The sequence below is a fragment of the Lathyrus oleraceus genome, chromosome 6, assembly GCF_024323335.1.
Source record: "Lathyrus oleraceus cultivar Zhongwan6 chromosome 6, CAAS_Psat_ZW6_1.0, whole genome shotgun sequence".
Lineage (NCBI taxonomy): Eukaryota > Viridiplantae > Streptophyta > Magnoliopsida > Fabales > Fabaceae > Lathyrus > Lathyrus oleraceus.
In genome coordinates this window covers 1,832,749-1,849,712 of record NC_066584.1, presented here as the reverse complement: position 1 = coordinate 1,849,712, position 16,964 = coordinate 1,832,749, and the positions used below count along the sequence as shown (strand labels likewise).

Sequence of the window (16,964 nt, the reverse complement as noted above, 5' to 3'; positions counted from 1 at the left end):
AGGATGCCTAAAAGCAAGCTGTTTGTTCCAGGTAGACACATACAGGACAACATCATATTGGCGCAAGAACTGATTAGAGGGTATAACAGGAAGAACATATCTCCGAGGTGTATGGTGCAGATGGATATCCAAAAGGCGTATGATACGGTTGACTGGAACGCTTTAGCTCAGATTATGCAAGAGATGGGAATACCTCAGATGTTCAGAAATTGGGTAATGGAATGTGTTACCACTACTTCGTATCGGTTCAATATCAATGGGAGACCCTCAAAAATCCTGGAAGCAAAAAGGGGATTGAGACAGGGAGATCCCATCTCCCCCCTCTTATTTGTGCTGGTGATGGAATACCTTCATAGGATGTTCCAAACCTTGAATAAAAATCCAAACTTCAATTTTCACCCAAAATGTGAAAAATTGAAGCTTATTGATATGTGTTTTGCAGATGATATTGTGATCTTTGCGAGAGGGGATGTTGGTTCATTACAGCTTATTATGCAGGTGGTGGAAAATTTTACAAACTCAACTGGCTTACAAATGAGTATTCCTAAAAGCAAGCTGTTTGTGGGAGGGGTAGATGGCATTACTAAAGGAAACTTGCAGCAAGCAACGGGATTCTCTTTGGGGCAGCTTCCAATCAAGTATCTTGGAGTGCCTCTTAACAGTAGAAAGCTCACCATCAACAATTGTCAAGGGCTGCTAGATAGAATGACTGTAAGAATTAACCATTGGTGTAGCCGTCTTTTGTCGTATGCAGGTAAATTACAGCTGGTGAGAAGTGTGCTGTTTGCCATAACCAATTATTGGATGCAAATATTTCTCCTACCCAAAAAGATCATTAGGCACATTGAAAGCATGTGTAGAAGATTCATTTGGGCTGGAAATGACGAGAAGAGTAAAAGAGCGCCGGTGGCATGGGACCATGTTTGTGATTCGATTGCAAATGGTGGAAGGAACATCATAGCCTTAGGGGAATGGAATAAAGCCACCATTGGCAAACTTCTATGGAGCTTGAGCGAGAAGAAGGATAAAATGTGGGTTAAGTGGATGCATAGTTACTACTTGAAGAATGGAGGGATGGAGGTTTACCAGCCCAACAGCAACAGTTCATGGTTAATGAAGTCCATATGTAAACATAAAGCTGAACTGATGTCTAATGATATTTGGGTTGAATTCCAGGCCAATGATATGTATAGCACTCGTAGAATGTATCAGCACCTGCGTGGGGACAAGCCAAGAGTCGATTGGAGGAGGTTAATGTACACTAACATGGCTAGACCAAGGGCTGTTTTTACTCTTTGGCTGGTCTGTCAGGACAGATTGCAAACCAAAGATAGATTGATGAAACACGGGACTTATACTGATGGGAATTGTCTGTTTTGTAATATGCAGGAAAATAGAGGCCATTTATTCTTTGAGTGTGCATACACAAAGAAGACATGGAAGGAGATTCTCAACAGACTTGGGCTGGGATATATCCATATTGACTGGATAGAGAATACTGCTTGGCAACAAGCTAAAGGGAAGGGCAACAAAATGCGTATTTTCAAAGCTGCGCTGGCTGAAACGGTTTACCACATTTGGTGGGTGAGAAACAGGATTTGTTTCCAACAGGGGAGGAAGGAAGAGCTTCAAAGCCAACATGTTCATGACATCCTTATGGGTAGATTTAGAATGAATAGAAAATTGACAGCGTATTGTAATAGCCTTTAGTGGTAATTGATTGTATTCGAGTCGGTTGGGGCCTGGATCTGAGGATCGGCGTGTACTTATCTGATTTTGGTAATAAAGATTATTATTATTCCAAAAAAAAATTAGGATGCCTACCTAACTTCATCTTCACAATGCCTAATTCGTCATGCATATGCTGATTCTCATGCTTTTGCATCTTCATTACAATTATGTCTTCAACGGTCACTAACGGGAGACAATGGACTATCAGGTTTCAATTTTACCTGAACCCAATGATAATTGTTGACAAAACCAACATCAATGATTTTATATATGCTCGTATACATAGGTGAAGTTAAGGTAAGAGGGAAAAAGGTAATGTTAAGTCTGTTTAACATGGAAACAAATATGACATTGTACCTACAAGCAATATGGTAACCCATATCAGGAATCGTCATCCACTTTTCTCGATCCTGCACACCCAAGTGTTTTACTTTTAAGGCATTCCTAACTTCAGAGACAGTGTCATAGAACAAACTGGAAAACAATTTAGGGTGTTGATAAACTTGAATATTTAATTGCGTCTGAATCAATGGCCATGACTCCTCGCCCCATCCAAATAAAGATGCAATAGTCTAAAAACCATATTTTTCATTGTCACCCATATCAAGAATGTCATCAATATATGGATGCAAAAAAACAGAAGATCGAGACAAGTAAAGATGCTTCGAAGATGTAGTGGCCGGTTGACTTTGACCTGACAAACTTGACGGTTGACTTCCTATAGGTTTCATGCATGATCTCTTTATAGTCTGACTCCTGCGAGCCCTCACCATACTCTCACTATGAAAGATCACGATCCACATCACTCTCTTCACCCTTTCTGCTTTTCTTAACTCCAATTTTTGTCTTGTACTTCACCGACAGTGGACACATAAAAGTTGTGGATGATTGTGTTAGTTACCAAACCTTTTTCTTCAACACCGTCTGGCCTACAATATCCAAAGTATTGAAATATGTCTTCAACTCTTCACACTCTACTTCTAAATTCAATTGTGTACCACTTTCTTCATGCCTGACATCATGCTCTTCAATGTGCAATTTCTTCCAAAAACATGAATTAGATCTAAAGGAACAGGATTGCCTTGTATTTGCAAATCGGAAAGTTGACATGCACAACGTAACTCATATGTTATTCTAATGAAGCAACCACAAGCATCTTTACTTGTACCAACAAATTTTACCCTTTCTAATTCCTTTCCAGTGTGTTGTATATACTGTCTTGAAACAAAACCGTGCAAGTTGGTATAGAATGAAGTGTTATATTGATGTTCAATGTTGACAATACTTTTTTGAAATGAGGCCTTGGTTGAACCTAGCTACAACTTCAACATGGTGTTCACAGCTTCCCAACTTCAGCATAAATCTCCCCGACTTGTAGTTAACATGTTTTTTAGTCTCCAATGAGCAGACTCCACCCAAAAAACCATAGTTAAACTATAGTAAATCAACATGATAAATTATACTTAGTAATGTAATGACATAAAAAAGAAGTTTATGTACCTGTTCGTTGTTGTGTTCCCTAAATGAGTGACTTTATTAGTCCAAGCAGCATCAAACCTTTATTTATAAGGTGTCAACCATGTTTCACTCACATACTTAACAAACAAAGGAATATCAACACAAACAGTCTCAAAGTGCTTCAAGTGTGCGACAAAATCAGTTTCTCTATTAACATACATGATTTTGTTTCATAGATCCATGACATGTTCATGTCTTTCTGATTTAACATACTTTTTACATTTCATGCTAATGCTTTTTGAAATATGGAGCGAACATAAGAGATGACTTGAATTTGAAAACACAACTTCAATTGCATTCATCAACGCAAGATCTCGACCCGTCACCACAACATTCGTAGCAATTTCTCGGAAGAGGACAACTCTTTAAGTTTCTCGAATACATATTTGAATTTCTCTTCCCTTTCATGTTCTAAATAGGCAAAGTCTACCGAAAATGTCAACTTTGTTGGCGTAACGCCAACAATCTCAAGCAGTGGTGGTCAGTACCTGTATGATTATGATGCACATAATCAAAAAATTGATAAACCAAAATATGTTGAAATGATATCAAAGTATGATCACGATGCACATTATCTATTTGTCTTTTATGTACAATGAAAAATAAACACCAAGTGAAACATATTCAACAACTTCAGTGAATCAGGATGTGTCCAGAAGATGTCTGTTAGGGACCAATTAGTACTACTTTTTATATCAATTTATTGGTCCCTTTTACCAAGTTTTGATGTAATTACACAGTTTTATTCTCACTATTTTGTATAAATGCAATTAGGTTTAATTTATTTTGTTTTGAATAGTTATTTCACCTTTTTTTTAGTTTTGTAGAATTTTGGGATAAGAAAGGCCTTGGTTTGCAACACCACATCTTGGAGGAAGCTTGCCAAACAAGGAAGCTGGAGAAGCAACAGTTCGCGCCGCGAAGGCTGCGAATCCAGCAAGCTGACTGAGGGTCAAAAGTGTTGTTTTGCAGGAAAAGTTTATTGCCATTTTGATGTCTGCCTGGGAATTGCTTTTCTGCTTTAGATGACAAATACCAATTAGGGAAATGTCAACCTTTTTTGTTAGAAACAAATACATTATGCTAGGGCAATAAAAAAATATTCATTATCATTCACACATTGAGATATTTTGTAAGGGAGAAAAACAGAGTTTTCTCTTCTTTAACATTCTGCTTTGTAACAATGGTGATGAGGAGCTAAACTCCCTTTTGTCAAGATTGGAGGTAGTAGCTATTCTCATATATTTATGTATTCCATTTGATTTATATATATGATAAAGATTGTTGATGTATTGAATACTGTTTTTGCCCTAAGTTGAAAACCAGATTTGAGTAGTTGTCGAGAGAGATTATTTGAGTCTTGACATAAAACAGATTTTCAAGTAGTGAATAAGTTGTAGAGATAGATTTATTCATTACTCTTCTTTGGTATTAAGCATTAAAGATTGCTATATTGATAGTTAGGTGGAGAGATCGTCTAAGGATCAATATAGTGATTATCACAATATCATTTAGACATAAATGACTTTGAGAGGATACTTGAACATCATCAATAATCTTGAATCTATTTATTTATCATAAGGAATCATGAGCATTTGAAATAGTGAACTCCAATCTTGCCAAGCTTTTACATTAGATTAAAACCATTTTATTGTTTTTAGTGATATTTACTCACAAGATAACTTTTGAACCAAAACAACCTTGTTACTTTCTAAACTTACAACATTTGGATTATAGAACGGCGGTAATATTAACCAATCTCTGTGGATACGATATAAAAATATTTGCCGAAGATATACTTTTCAACAATGTCAGCAATAACATTTGATTCTTCCTTATCTGTTGTCCATCACATATATTTTTCTCTATAAATAAGAGTCAACAATATTTGCATTTCCTTCAATGGACCTCTCTTGCTCGCATTGCATGTAGCTCTAGTTTTATACACTTGGGTAACACTAATGAGATTTTCTGGATCTTTATCTTTTAAGGAAGAAACTATGTACCGTGGAGTCATGTTGTACTTCGTCATGTCATTCACAAACTGTCTCTCATGAACTTTTAGACGATCCGATATGCCATGACCTCTAAATCCTTAGATAGCTTATAATTGTGCAACTCACACCTAATCATCACCTCCCAACCACTACCACACGGTGCAGATCTCAGCCTAAAAGGAAATTCACTTTCATATTATAAATGCCCTCCGAGGACTTACTGCTTTCAGATGTATTCTTTCTTTTATAATTTTCTCCTCTCTCACAATCCATAGTTTTATACCCTATTACCGAAAATTTTAAATATATTCAAAATTTTCAGTACATCGAAAATTTGTAAATTTTCAAAAGTTTTTATTTTTCTCCAAAAATTTTGACAACTTCCAATATGGGATACCAGATATTTTAAAATTTCTGAATTTTTTCTCGGAAATTTTCAAATTTCCGATATAAATGCATGAATTTACAAAAATACGAAAAAATTGTATATCGGAAATTTCAAAATAACTATTAAAAATTCCGTTTTTTTATATGTTAATAAGAGTGAAAATTTTGAAAGAAAAGCAAAATTTTGTTGGTAAATAATAACAAGGGTAATTTGAAAATTTTAAATTTTTTGAGAGTGTTAGGTATAATAGATGGTGGCAAGTTAAATACTTTTGAAAGGAGTTTTAAAATCTATTTTTAAGGAATATTTACATCATTCCAATGTATGCTGGTTCTATTATTTATTTTAAATTTAAACTGAATTAAACTTATGATAAAATTACTGATATTTTTCTTCAAATCACTAGAATAAATTTAGAATATAATAATGCATTTTATCCTATCATTTTCATGAAGCAAAACTATTCTAAAAGTATACTCCAGATTGGAAATTCAACGTAATTAGAGATTTTGAATTAGTGCTTTTATAAATGCTACAAATTTTTTAGGGGGATTTTGAAACTCATCATAATCAAAGTTTTTTACACTGCTTCCACACAACTTTGACCCTTTAAACCGACTATGAGACCGATCTCATGTTTTGTTAATTGACCAAAATTTTATGTAGTTTTTTTTAATCAAAAAAATTACTATCAAGTTGAGTTAAAATAGAAAATGCTTTTTTCTGATAGTTAAACAATATCATAGTCCAAAAACTTGGGTCAAGGAAAAAAAAACAACACAGTAGTGCACAGATAGGGAAAACTTGGGGTAACAATAATTGATTGGATATGAAACCAAAACATAACTAAGATCATGAATTGTCCAGAACAATTTGTCACAAGTTAGGTTGTATTTTATATAAGAAAAGTTTTGAACAAAAAGCTTTCTCTTTACAGGTTATTGCTTTGATAATGAAAACTCACTAAAATCAACTAAATTTGTGGCCATGTACTCAAGCACCACAGATGGTGATAAACATGATACTATGCCTATAATTTCTTTGACATGAAACACAAATTACAGCTACATATGACAAGCTTTCTATGCCTGTGCTGGCTTTCTATGAAAATGCAGGAAAAGAAAAGAAGAAAAAAAACAGAAATAAAGCCTAAATTTCTTCCTTTGCCAATAAATATATGAATCATATAACATCCATCACCCTTCACCTTTTTATTGGTTCTTGTTCTTCTCTTAATAAGGGATTTCAATGGATTGGCTATAATATAAGCTTCAATTGATAGGCTATAGCTATGAACAAACAGATCAGAAGAGACAAAAACATATATTAGAGCTACTTCCACGGTGGTTGCTGGTGTTTGTAGCCGAACGGATAGGTTTCCCAGCAACTACCATCTGGTTCTTTTCTTTTCCCACCAACCCCTGAACTTGAGGATTGTTGAAGGGTCCTATCCTCCATAGCTCTGCTCTGACCAGGAAAGAAAAACGGCCTTGCAGTTAATGCGTCTCTATTCCCGCCATCAATCAAGAAGCCAGAGTTAAGATCGAAGTTGGGACGGGAAGGTCCAACACCATTTAATCCAAGTTGTGTACCGTTCATATTCATGATATATGGTGGCTGAGAGTATGATGACAGAACGGTTGAGGAAGATCCCCCAACTTGAGGCACAACCGGAGCTCCTCTCGAGTCCACCATGTAGGGAATTGCACCACCTGAACCATACGCGGCTGGCGAGAAAGACAAAGGGGGCATTGATGTCAGTCCGTTATATCCCAAAAAAGATGAATGATTGTAGGATATCGCAGGGCCCATCCCTGAAACGCCAGCTGCTCCTGGCATCATTGTAAGATCTATTGCTGGCTCAACAGCCTTGCCATTTGGCAAAGACCAAAACTGAGGAACATGTTCTCTTCTACCGACTTCCACCTTGGCACCCATTATAGATATTGCAGGGGCATCTGATTTGGAAAGTCCATATGCTTCAATACTTGAAGAAGATTTTGTAGGCCCTTGGTCCACCAAATCAGTTTGAAAGTATGGTCTATCATTCAAATCAATGTTTCGAACTGAAGGCTGCATTGACGACGATGATGATGCAGGCGACGGGCTCCAATAGCCGTTTCTTCCGAAAAAGAGTTGCCCCTCTATCCTCTGATCTGAAGGTTGAGCATCAGCATCATCACCGACACTGTTCAAATCTAATTCAAACCTCTTAAATCTTTTAGGGCTATGTTCCACTGATGATTGCCCAGAAGGCAGGCCTGAAGATTCACCAATTTGTTTTACCAATTCTTCTTCACCCCCAGCCTCATTCAGATCAAAATCCAGAAAATCATGCCTCTGTTTTAAAATACCAGAGTTCCCACCAGCAGAAACATTCTTCTGATTATCAGAATTCTTACGAGGTGATGCAGGACGAAAGGCACTGGTGGCAGCCGACCCTTTCCATCCAAGTGTTCCTTCAAACTGTAACGGGGCTGTTGGCAATCCTGAAGTCTGTGCAGGTTTTGAAGCAGAGACAACAGGTATTGGTGTTGCAGATATGGTATTTGCAAAAACATTCATATCATCAGAACCGTATTCTTCATTAAGATCAAAGGTGCAAAGGCTTTTCTCTGAATTACCTCCTGGATCTTGAGCTGCTTCAGTCAACTGCGATGACTCCAAGTCAGGGAGGCATTCTGGCTCAACCACGATATCATCTGAAACACTCATACGCCTCTCCTCAGGACATGCTTCAGCAGAGTTGCTTTGTCTGGATGACACCTCCTCAGGTAAGGCAGAAGCAAGGTCATCATTTTTGCCAACAGAATCTGGGCTGCCAGCTTCTGAGATTTTCTCTGAAGAAGCGTCATTGACTTCTCTCTCGATTTCCTGAGCCACCTGCCGGGCAACTTGTAAAGCATCAACAATACCATAGTCAAGTTCAAGGTCAGAAGTCTTGTTAACAATGTTAGGGCTTCTGGAACCTTCGTTTTGTTTTAAGGAACCTGAACTATTTGAGGTATCATCATCTTGATCAGAAACTTGGACCTCGTCTTCCTTTACAGATCCAGCATATTCTCTGTCAACTTCCATGTCAGAACTCTTGTCAATAAGGTTGGGGCTTGTGGGATCTCTTCTTTGCTTAAAAGAATCAGAGCCGTTTGAGATCTCCTCGCCTTGACTAGAAACTTGGCTCTTGCTTTCTTCCTTTCCTGACGCTTTGGATGGCTGTGTATTGCTAGAATTTGTGGGTCTGGCATCATCCACCACACTCATTCTATCAGAGGCAGGTGTTCTCGTGATACAAGGAACTATTACTTTATCACACATAACATCTTCATTGCTTTTAGCATTATGTTCCAAAGAAGATTCAGGCCTTACCGGTACAGGCACAGACTTAACTGGTGCTTCAATAGACCCAACAGAAACAGGTTCTGGCTTTGGATTTATTGGTGCTCCTAATTTTTCTGGAGGGCCAATATCATTTAGCTCTTGCTTCTCCTTCATGGATAAGTCATTTAACTGCAAATCATCCGGTTGTTCTCTGAAACCTCCTTGTTTCAGTACAGGCAAGTTAGAGATCCCAGCCGATGTCAACTCACCTTCATTTACAGGAGCATTTTCTTGAACAGTAGCAAGATGGTTTGATCTCTCTCTGATATCTTCACAATTCAAACTTACAGAGGATTGATGCACACTGTCAGAACTCTCTTTCTTTACATTAGCAACCTTATCTGGTACCTGAGTATCTGAGCTTCTCAATATAGAATTCTCACCCTCTTCAAGTCGCGACACATGGTCATTCTCATTACTAGCCCCGTTCACTGAAGTCAACTGGCCTTCCACATTGATATTCTTATCGCTCATATGGCTTCTTTGACCAGTATCCATATCATGAGATTCAGTATCTCCATTTCCCACTCCTTTCCACTTGTCAAACAGTAATCTTGCTCTATCTTGAACCTTAGAGCTGTAATGAACAAGCAGGTTACTTGCAGTGGCCCAAATTTCTGATGAAATTGTCTTCCCGCTGTCTAGATATAGCTTTTCAACTGCTCCTAACATAGCAGAAATCGACTCTTCAATGAAGACATCATTTGTATCAGCACCAACTTTTTGAGCATCACTTAACCATCTATTGATGAACCACAGTCCATCTAATTGAATAAAAAGATCAAGGCAATCTTTATTCTCTGTAGCAGCAATAGTGCTTGCAACAGAAGCCCACTGTCTCATTGCATCACCAGTGCTTTTCACAACACTGTCTTGATCCTTCTTCATAATAGAGATCAACTCCTGCACTCGAGAAGGCGCTGTGAGACCGTCTTTCATCTCAGTCAACGTAAAGAAATCTTCGAGAGTCATATTGTCTCACATAAGCTTTCTCAATGTGTGAAGCTGTCCTTTTGTTACACTGGAGAACTTTTTCCTGCATCAATAATTTTTTGGGATTTAAGTGAAAAATATCATTTAAAGAATAGATACACGATATGGTGGATGTATACATGGCGGTTTTTGGGCTCGCCGCAAAGGTAAATATTGACTGATATTGCAGGATTTTCCGCCATAATCCACTATAATGGCGCAGCAAAGCGGCTGGTTTGGCACGATTTTGGCTCTCCGTCATGGAGAGTCATCCGCCATCGACAACACTAAGACCAAGAACAGATAGCATTGATGATAGTCTAAAGACACCAGAAATAACATAAAGTAGTAAATAACAAAGGGTAAACCACAACTAAAGCTACAGAAGGTCCTCAATTAAAGTATCGTAGAATATAAGAGAAAAAGATTCAAAGTGAAGGATAATGGCCACAAAACAAGATAAAAAATAAGAAAAGCATTTCAATGTCCAGACCTAACAAATTACTCTCATCCTATAGCATATCTAAAATATCAAACAAACACTTGCCCCTGGAACCTAGTCCGTATGCCTACATGATCAATGTCTTTCTTTGTTTAGAAGCAATATACAAAAGAGGAGTTATTTATAAAAATTGTAAACTACAAATACTTGCAGATTCACTAATGAAAATCATTTACTAACATCAGAAACTCTGGCACGTTATATAATATAGTTTTCTATGAGTCTTTCTTTAAATGATAACAGTACTAACTGGCATTCGGATGCAACCTGTTCTATCGTAAATAAGTTATACCTTCTAAAGAGAAAATTGAGTTCTCAGAAGATAAAATGTAAGTAAGTGGTTACTTCTAATTCAAATCTATATAATTCTACTCACAAAAAATCTCAAAACCAGTCTTTTACAGTGACAGCAGAGAAGCATTTCGATATCTAAGACAAAATTGATTATGAAGCATCTCAACTGCAGAATCTTAATTCTAATTAACAAATATAAACATTAATGACATTTATTTCAATTGAATGTAGAATCCTACTCCCTCCCGCCCCAAGATTCTCTGTTTCCATTTTATATTAAACAGATTTGGATCGATAAGAGTGGAATTAATGAACACAAGTTTGAAAGATCAACCTAGAATTGTTTTCACTATCAGTTCAAGGATAAAAACCAATTCAAGGAAATATTTTAAGCAGATTTAACAAACCTATGAGCTAGCAAACACAAACTACCTAATACCAAACAACTTTAGAAAAATCAAGTCCAATGTTGATGACTGACAAATATAACTAAACCTTCAGATAAAAAAAAACTAAACCTAAATCTATCAGCAATAAGATTAACAATCACTTCAAGAGCAGGTATCAAGTCACAATTAAATAATGAAAAGGCAGTAACTTTCCAATCAAGATCACTGAATCAATATTAATTCTTCATTGCAAATTTACAACAGCCAATTCAGAATCAAATTCAAAACAATAATCCCAAACAAAATTTTGTAATAGTTTAACTAAAATTAATCAAACAAACAAATCACGATTAAGAACAAATTCAAAACTAAAAAAAAACACATAAAAATTAAACCTAACAGCAATCTTAATTTTCAACCAAGAGTAACAAGGGGGAAAATAATAGCAATTGCAAAACCCTAAATTTGATGTATAATAGAAGATAACAAAAACCCTAAAAAAACAAAACAAAACAAAAAAAATCATTGTTGTATCGAAATGTAAAAAGGAATGAAGTTAATAATCAACAAAAAAATCACAATGAAAAAGCTGAGATGTGTAAGAGAAACGCAAATCAGGAAGAAGAAAAATTAACAAAAAAAGTGAAAATAAAATTGAGGTAGAAAGAAAGAAGAAAGAGTGGAGTTTGATTTTACCTTCACCAAATCGAAACCCTAGCTATGGTTGATGTGGCAAAAGGAAGAATTCGACAGTGTTAGGTTTTGAAGAATTCTAGAATGTTCTGAGTGAAGGGTTTGAAATTTGTGTTTTGTATTTTTAAGAATGTTGGAAGAAGAAAAAGAATGAAGAGAAAGAGGAACGAAGAAACAACGTTAATAGTTGTTGTTGTTGTTGATGATATTGGAAAATACTAATAATAATATTCGATTTTGGTTTTGATTTGATTTGATTTTTTTGTTTATGTGAATTTCCTCTTTGGTTTAAGTTGGGCATTAACACGTGCGACGCCATAAGTTGTTTCTGAATGATGTGATGTGAGCTTTTCATATCTATTTCATTCATTTCATATCTATACACATATATTATGAGAATCAATTTAACTAGTATTTACTTAAATTTAAATTCACATTTTAATTATTTTAACAAAAAAATATGGTATTTTTATTGATGTTGATTAAAAGTATATATGGTGGTATATTTGATAATAAATATGTAAAACATCAATTTGATTCTTAAGAATTTTAAATGTTAATTGTAAGAATGTTTTTTATAGGTGTTTTATTTAAAGTAATATTGTTCTTGCAAATTTTATGATTGAGTGATGGTGTATAATCTGGTTTTACTTAAAGTATTTTGTCTTTCCAAATCTCATGTTTGAGTGAGTGTATACAATCAAGTCTCTCACTTAAAGTATATTGCTTTTACTTATCTCATGCTTGAGTAATTGTATACGGTCAGATTTTTCACTTAAATCATCTTACTCTTGACGACCTTATGCTTGAGGGATTGTGTACAATTCAGTCTCTCACTTAAAGCATGTTACTCTTGCAGACCTCATGCTTGAGGGACTATGTACAATCCAACCTATCACTTAAAGTATATTGCCCTTGTGAATCTCATTTGTGTGTATCTGGTAAGTTGGGTCAGGTGTTAACTCAAACTTGATAGAGGTCGTGTTAGTTTTAAATCATTCCACGGGGCAAGCCCAAGTTGTTCAACTCAATGGCTCAAGTCAAGCAATTTGGTCCAGAGCAAACATATCTTACTTCTTACTTAGGCACTATAACATACAAACAGAGCATTTGAGGAGTATAAATAGGCATAAGTGGTTGGCCTTTGAAAAAGAAGCAGAGGACTTTATTCTAATTAATTGGTTTGATGCAGACAAGGAGACATGAGTCTTAATGGCCAATCAATTGATTTTATAGACACAAGACATGTGAGATCATATATACTAGCAACCATCAATAGAAAAAGGAAGACATGTTTCATATGACATATTGTCATACGGTGAACTGACTTTGGTGTGTTTTTGCTTTGGAAAGCAAATGTCGCGGATAGCAAGAGTCGTCACCGACTTTTCTTTTATCCAATAAGGAAAGGTGGAAAAGAACAGGAAAGACCTTAATTAGATTTTGGGTTCGGGAGGTACATTATACAAAGGGAAGGTGTTAGCACCCTTTGGATCCATGGTTATCCATGGGCTCTTAATTGCTGGATCACTTATGTTTGTCTGAAAAAAATGTTTGTGAATTGCTTAAAAAATGTTTTGAAAAGAGAATTTAACTTTGTAATGATTCTTGTATGAATGTATACAAAGTGGTTATCTCGTTTAGTTTTGAAAGTTACTTAGAAAAATATAACTCGGTAATGATTCTAGTATGAATGTATACCAAGTGGTGATTTTCTCAAGATGTTTTGAAAGGTGTGGGGTGTGAAAAATGTTTTAGGTGGTGAGCCAGCAATTAAGGGTTATACCTAGCCAAGGCCTTTATGGGCATTTCCTATCCTTATGAGGGTAAAACTGTCCTTACTATTAAGAAGTAAGTAGTTTTATCCTTTGGATGTAAAAGGGTTATCGTAGGGTCATCGATTGGTCATTAAAGGCAACATTTGTAAGGATACCTTAGCATTCGAAGGGACGATCATCATTTAACCGTAGGCTACAACGAAGGGTCATCGAGGGGCAAAATCATATATTCGCAGGCAACATCAGAGGGACTATGATTTATTTTATAGGGACATGATGATTTAACCGAAGGGTCTTTGCTAAGTGTATCCCCACATTCGCGGGACATGACCATAATGCCATAATATCGTAAGGCAACAAGAGAGGTCCAAGATCACATATTCAACGGCAATATTTTACGATCGATTAGGTAGTTGTAATCAATTAGGTAATTAGGTCCATATTAATCAAGTAATTAGGAGGAATCTCCACATTAAAATCAATTAAATAAATAGGATGAATCTCTACATTAAAATCAATTAAGTAAATAGGATGAATCTCCACAAGGGTATCCCACAAATAAAGTGGGATACCTAGCAAGCTACCCTCTTCGGGAGTATGTGAGTCCTTACAATATTCAGCAAACAGGTCAGAATACCAAATTGGGGTGCAATCGAGGATTACACCGCAAAAGAAACACAGGAGTAGGAATGTCAGGCAAAATAACACATGATTAAAATAGAACAAATCAGATAAGCATAGAACAGAACAGCCAAAATATTAGCGACTGTCACGTTCGCCTCTGCCTCGTGTAACACCCTTCTAAAATACCCCAAAAGTTTAATTAAAATAACAACATATATCAATCAGAGTAAATATGCAATTAAGGGTGTCACACAATTACTTCACACCATTCACCATGATAACTGTCATGCTCTTTTATTAATTCAAAACATAAAGCATTTGCACAATACGCATCGGATAGAGATTAAATCAATCATGCAAAACATGTAGCATATTACATGTAAACTGGTTCACAACCAACAATAAAACATTTAAAACATCCCATCCCGATGTTACATCTACCAGAGCATGACCCACTAAGGAACTACACTAGACTTCAAGCACTAGCTCCTACTCAATCACTGCTCGTTACCTGAAAAATAGTTGTAAGGGTGAGTTCCTCAATCGATATAATAAGCATTATAAAATATCATGCAATGTTAAGTAATTTAACACATTTCATCACCCTAATCATAACACACATTCAGTAACGACACATCAACTCAAACATCATACTCAACACCAACATAAAGCACACGTATAATCTCAATTCATACTCAACACCAACACAAAACACACGTATAATATTGGAATACATCCATTCATATTATACGCCATACATACATTATGCAACGAGACTCCATGCATGCGGTATCGACTATTCGTGAACATATAGTTCAACTTCACCGACCAAATCCAGGTACGGCTACCAAGCTCACTAGTCCCACTCATTTGAGACCTAGTGACTCACATCACTAATTCCTCACCATGGGAATTAGCTACCACCCCAAGGGTCATGCTATACACGCTAATCACCTAGCATGCAAACATCAACAACAGTCCAAAATGACTAACATCACTAATTCCTCACCATGGGAATTAGCTACCACCATAAAGGCCACATTATGCTATGCCAAATCACCTAGCATGCAACATCAACAACAATCCACAATGGACATATGCTCACACTCTAAGCCATAAAACAGTCCATCCACAATTACATACATAATATATATATTCACAACATTATGCATATTTTCACACATCATCAGCATATTTATCACATAATCATATTATGTCATGCCAAATAATTCAGTCACAGTATTAGCACACTCTACTAATACCTATCCTACTCAAAACAACGGGAAATAATCTCTACTATATCACACACCGATATAGGCCAATCACCAATTATGTTCACAACATTAAAATATCAATTTTTCCAATTTCCAACAGTGTTAACCGGTTAACGCCCTGGGTTAACCGGTTAACGCAGGACAGAACACGCTTCCTGGCCAATTTTAACAGTGTTAACCGGTTAACGCCCTGGGTTAACCGGTTAACGCAGACAGAACAGCAATTTCTCAGAAATCACAACAGTGTTAACCGGTTAACACCCTGGGTTAACCAGTTAACGCAGACAAAACAGCAATTTTTCACAATTCATAACAGTGTTAACCGGTTAACACCCTGGGTTAACCGGTTAACGCAAGACAGAAAGCTGTTCCTGCGCTAACACGAAGCAGAATGCAGAATTCTCCGCATTTTCCGCCGTTGGAGGACTTCCGGACCTCCGATTCCAATTCCGTAAGAAGCTACGTTTTCGGAAAATCACTACCCATCCAATTACAGATTCAATTTCAGTTTTAACACAACTTATCCAACACAATTTTTCAGCATTCAACATCCCAATTAGGGTCAAATCAACGGTTCATCACTACCCATTACATGTTAACCCATAATACCCATTAAACGACGATAAACCCCCCTTACCTGAGTTAATCCGGCGAATCTTTAAGCTTCAAGCTTTTCTCTTCTCCAACCTTCTTCCTCTTGCTCTGTCTCTTTGCCCTTTTCCTCTTTTCAGACGCTTCTCTGCTTTTCACGTGAAACCCTTTCTTTACCAAATGGGACTCTTTTTCTTATTTCCAACTTATATATATTTTCCAATAATTATTATTCCAATAATAATAATAATAATAATAATCCAATAATTCCAATTATTTAATTAAATTAATAAATATAATATTAACTTAAATTAAATAATTATCTTATTTTTATCGGGGTGTTACACCTCGCCTAGCGAAGGCTTAGCGAATGCTAGCTACATGCTCGCTTAGCGATGTGCTAGCGAGCGGCTGCGGGTTTTGAATTCCAGAACAGTACGATCTCAGCATGATACACGCCCTATGGCATTCAATTACAGAAATAACATGGTCAAACATTCAGGATATTCAGGCACATTTAAACTCACATGCAAACTCTAATTACATATCCAGAAATTCAATCATGATGCATTATGTATTCAGAGATTACAGATTGGAAGCATAAAACAATAGTGATGCGCAAACCTGTTTGCAATCGAATTGCAACGTTGAATTGGCAGGTCACTTTTGGTATCGGATTGAGTTGAGCGGAGGTAACTTTTTGGGCAGATGAGTTGCCTTCAGGGTTTCCTTCAGGGTTGCTCTGAATCCTCTTGGTTAGCCTCCAAGGTTTGATTGCTAGGGTTCCAGTTCGTCTCCTTCTGTTTCCCCCTTTCTGACTGAAATGTTGGTATTT

At 36.4% G+C, this 16,964-nt stretch overlaps 1 protein-coding gene across 1 annotated transcript; it reads right to left on the bottom strand.

The window, feature by feature from the left end:
* Window positions 1-6,641: 6,641 nt before the first annotated feature.
* LOC127093452 (uncharacterized) lies at window positions 6,642-12,131 on the bottom strand. Its single transcript, XM_051032379.1, has 2 exons — window positions 11,866-12,131; window positions 6,642-10,048 (listed from the first exon to the last, which is right to left on the bottom strand). The coding sequence occupies exon 2, from the start codon at window positions 9,982-9,984 to the stop codon at window positions 6,967-6,969; it is 3,018 nt and encodes a 1,005-aa protein (XP_050888336.1). The 5' UTR covers window positions 9,985-10,048; window positions 11,866-12,131; the 3' UTR covers window positions 6,642-6,966.
* Window positions 12,132-16,964: the final 4,833 nt, after the last annotated feature.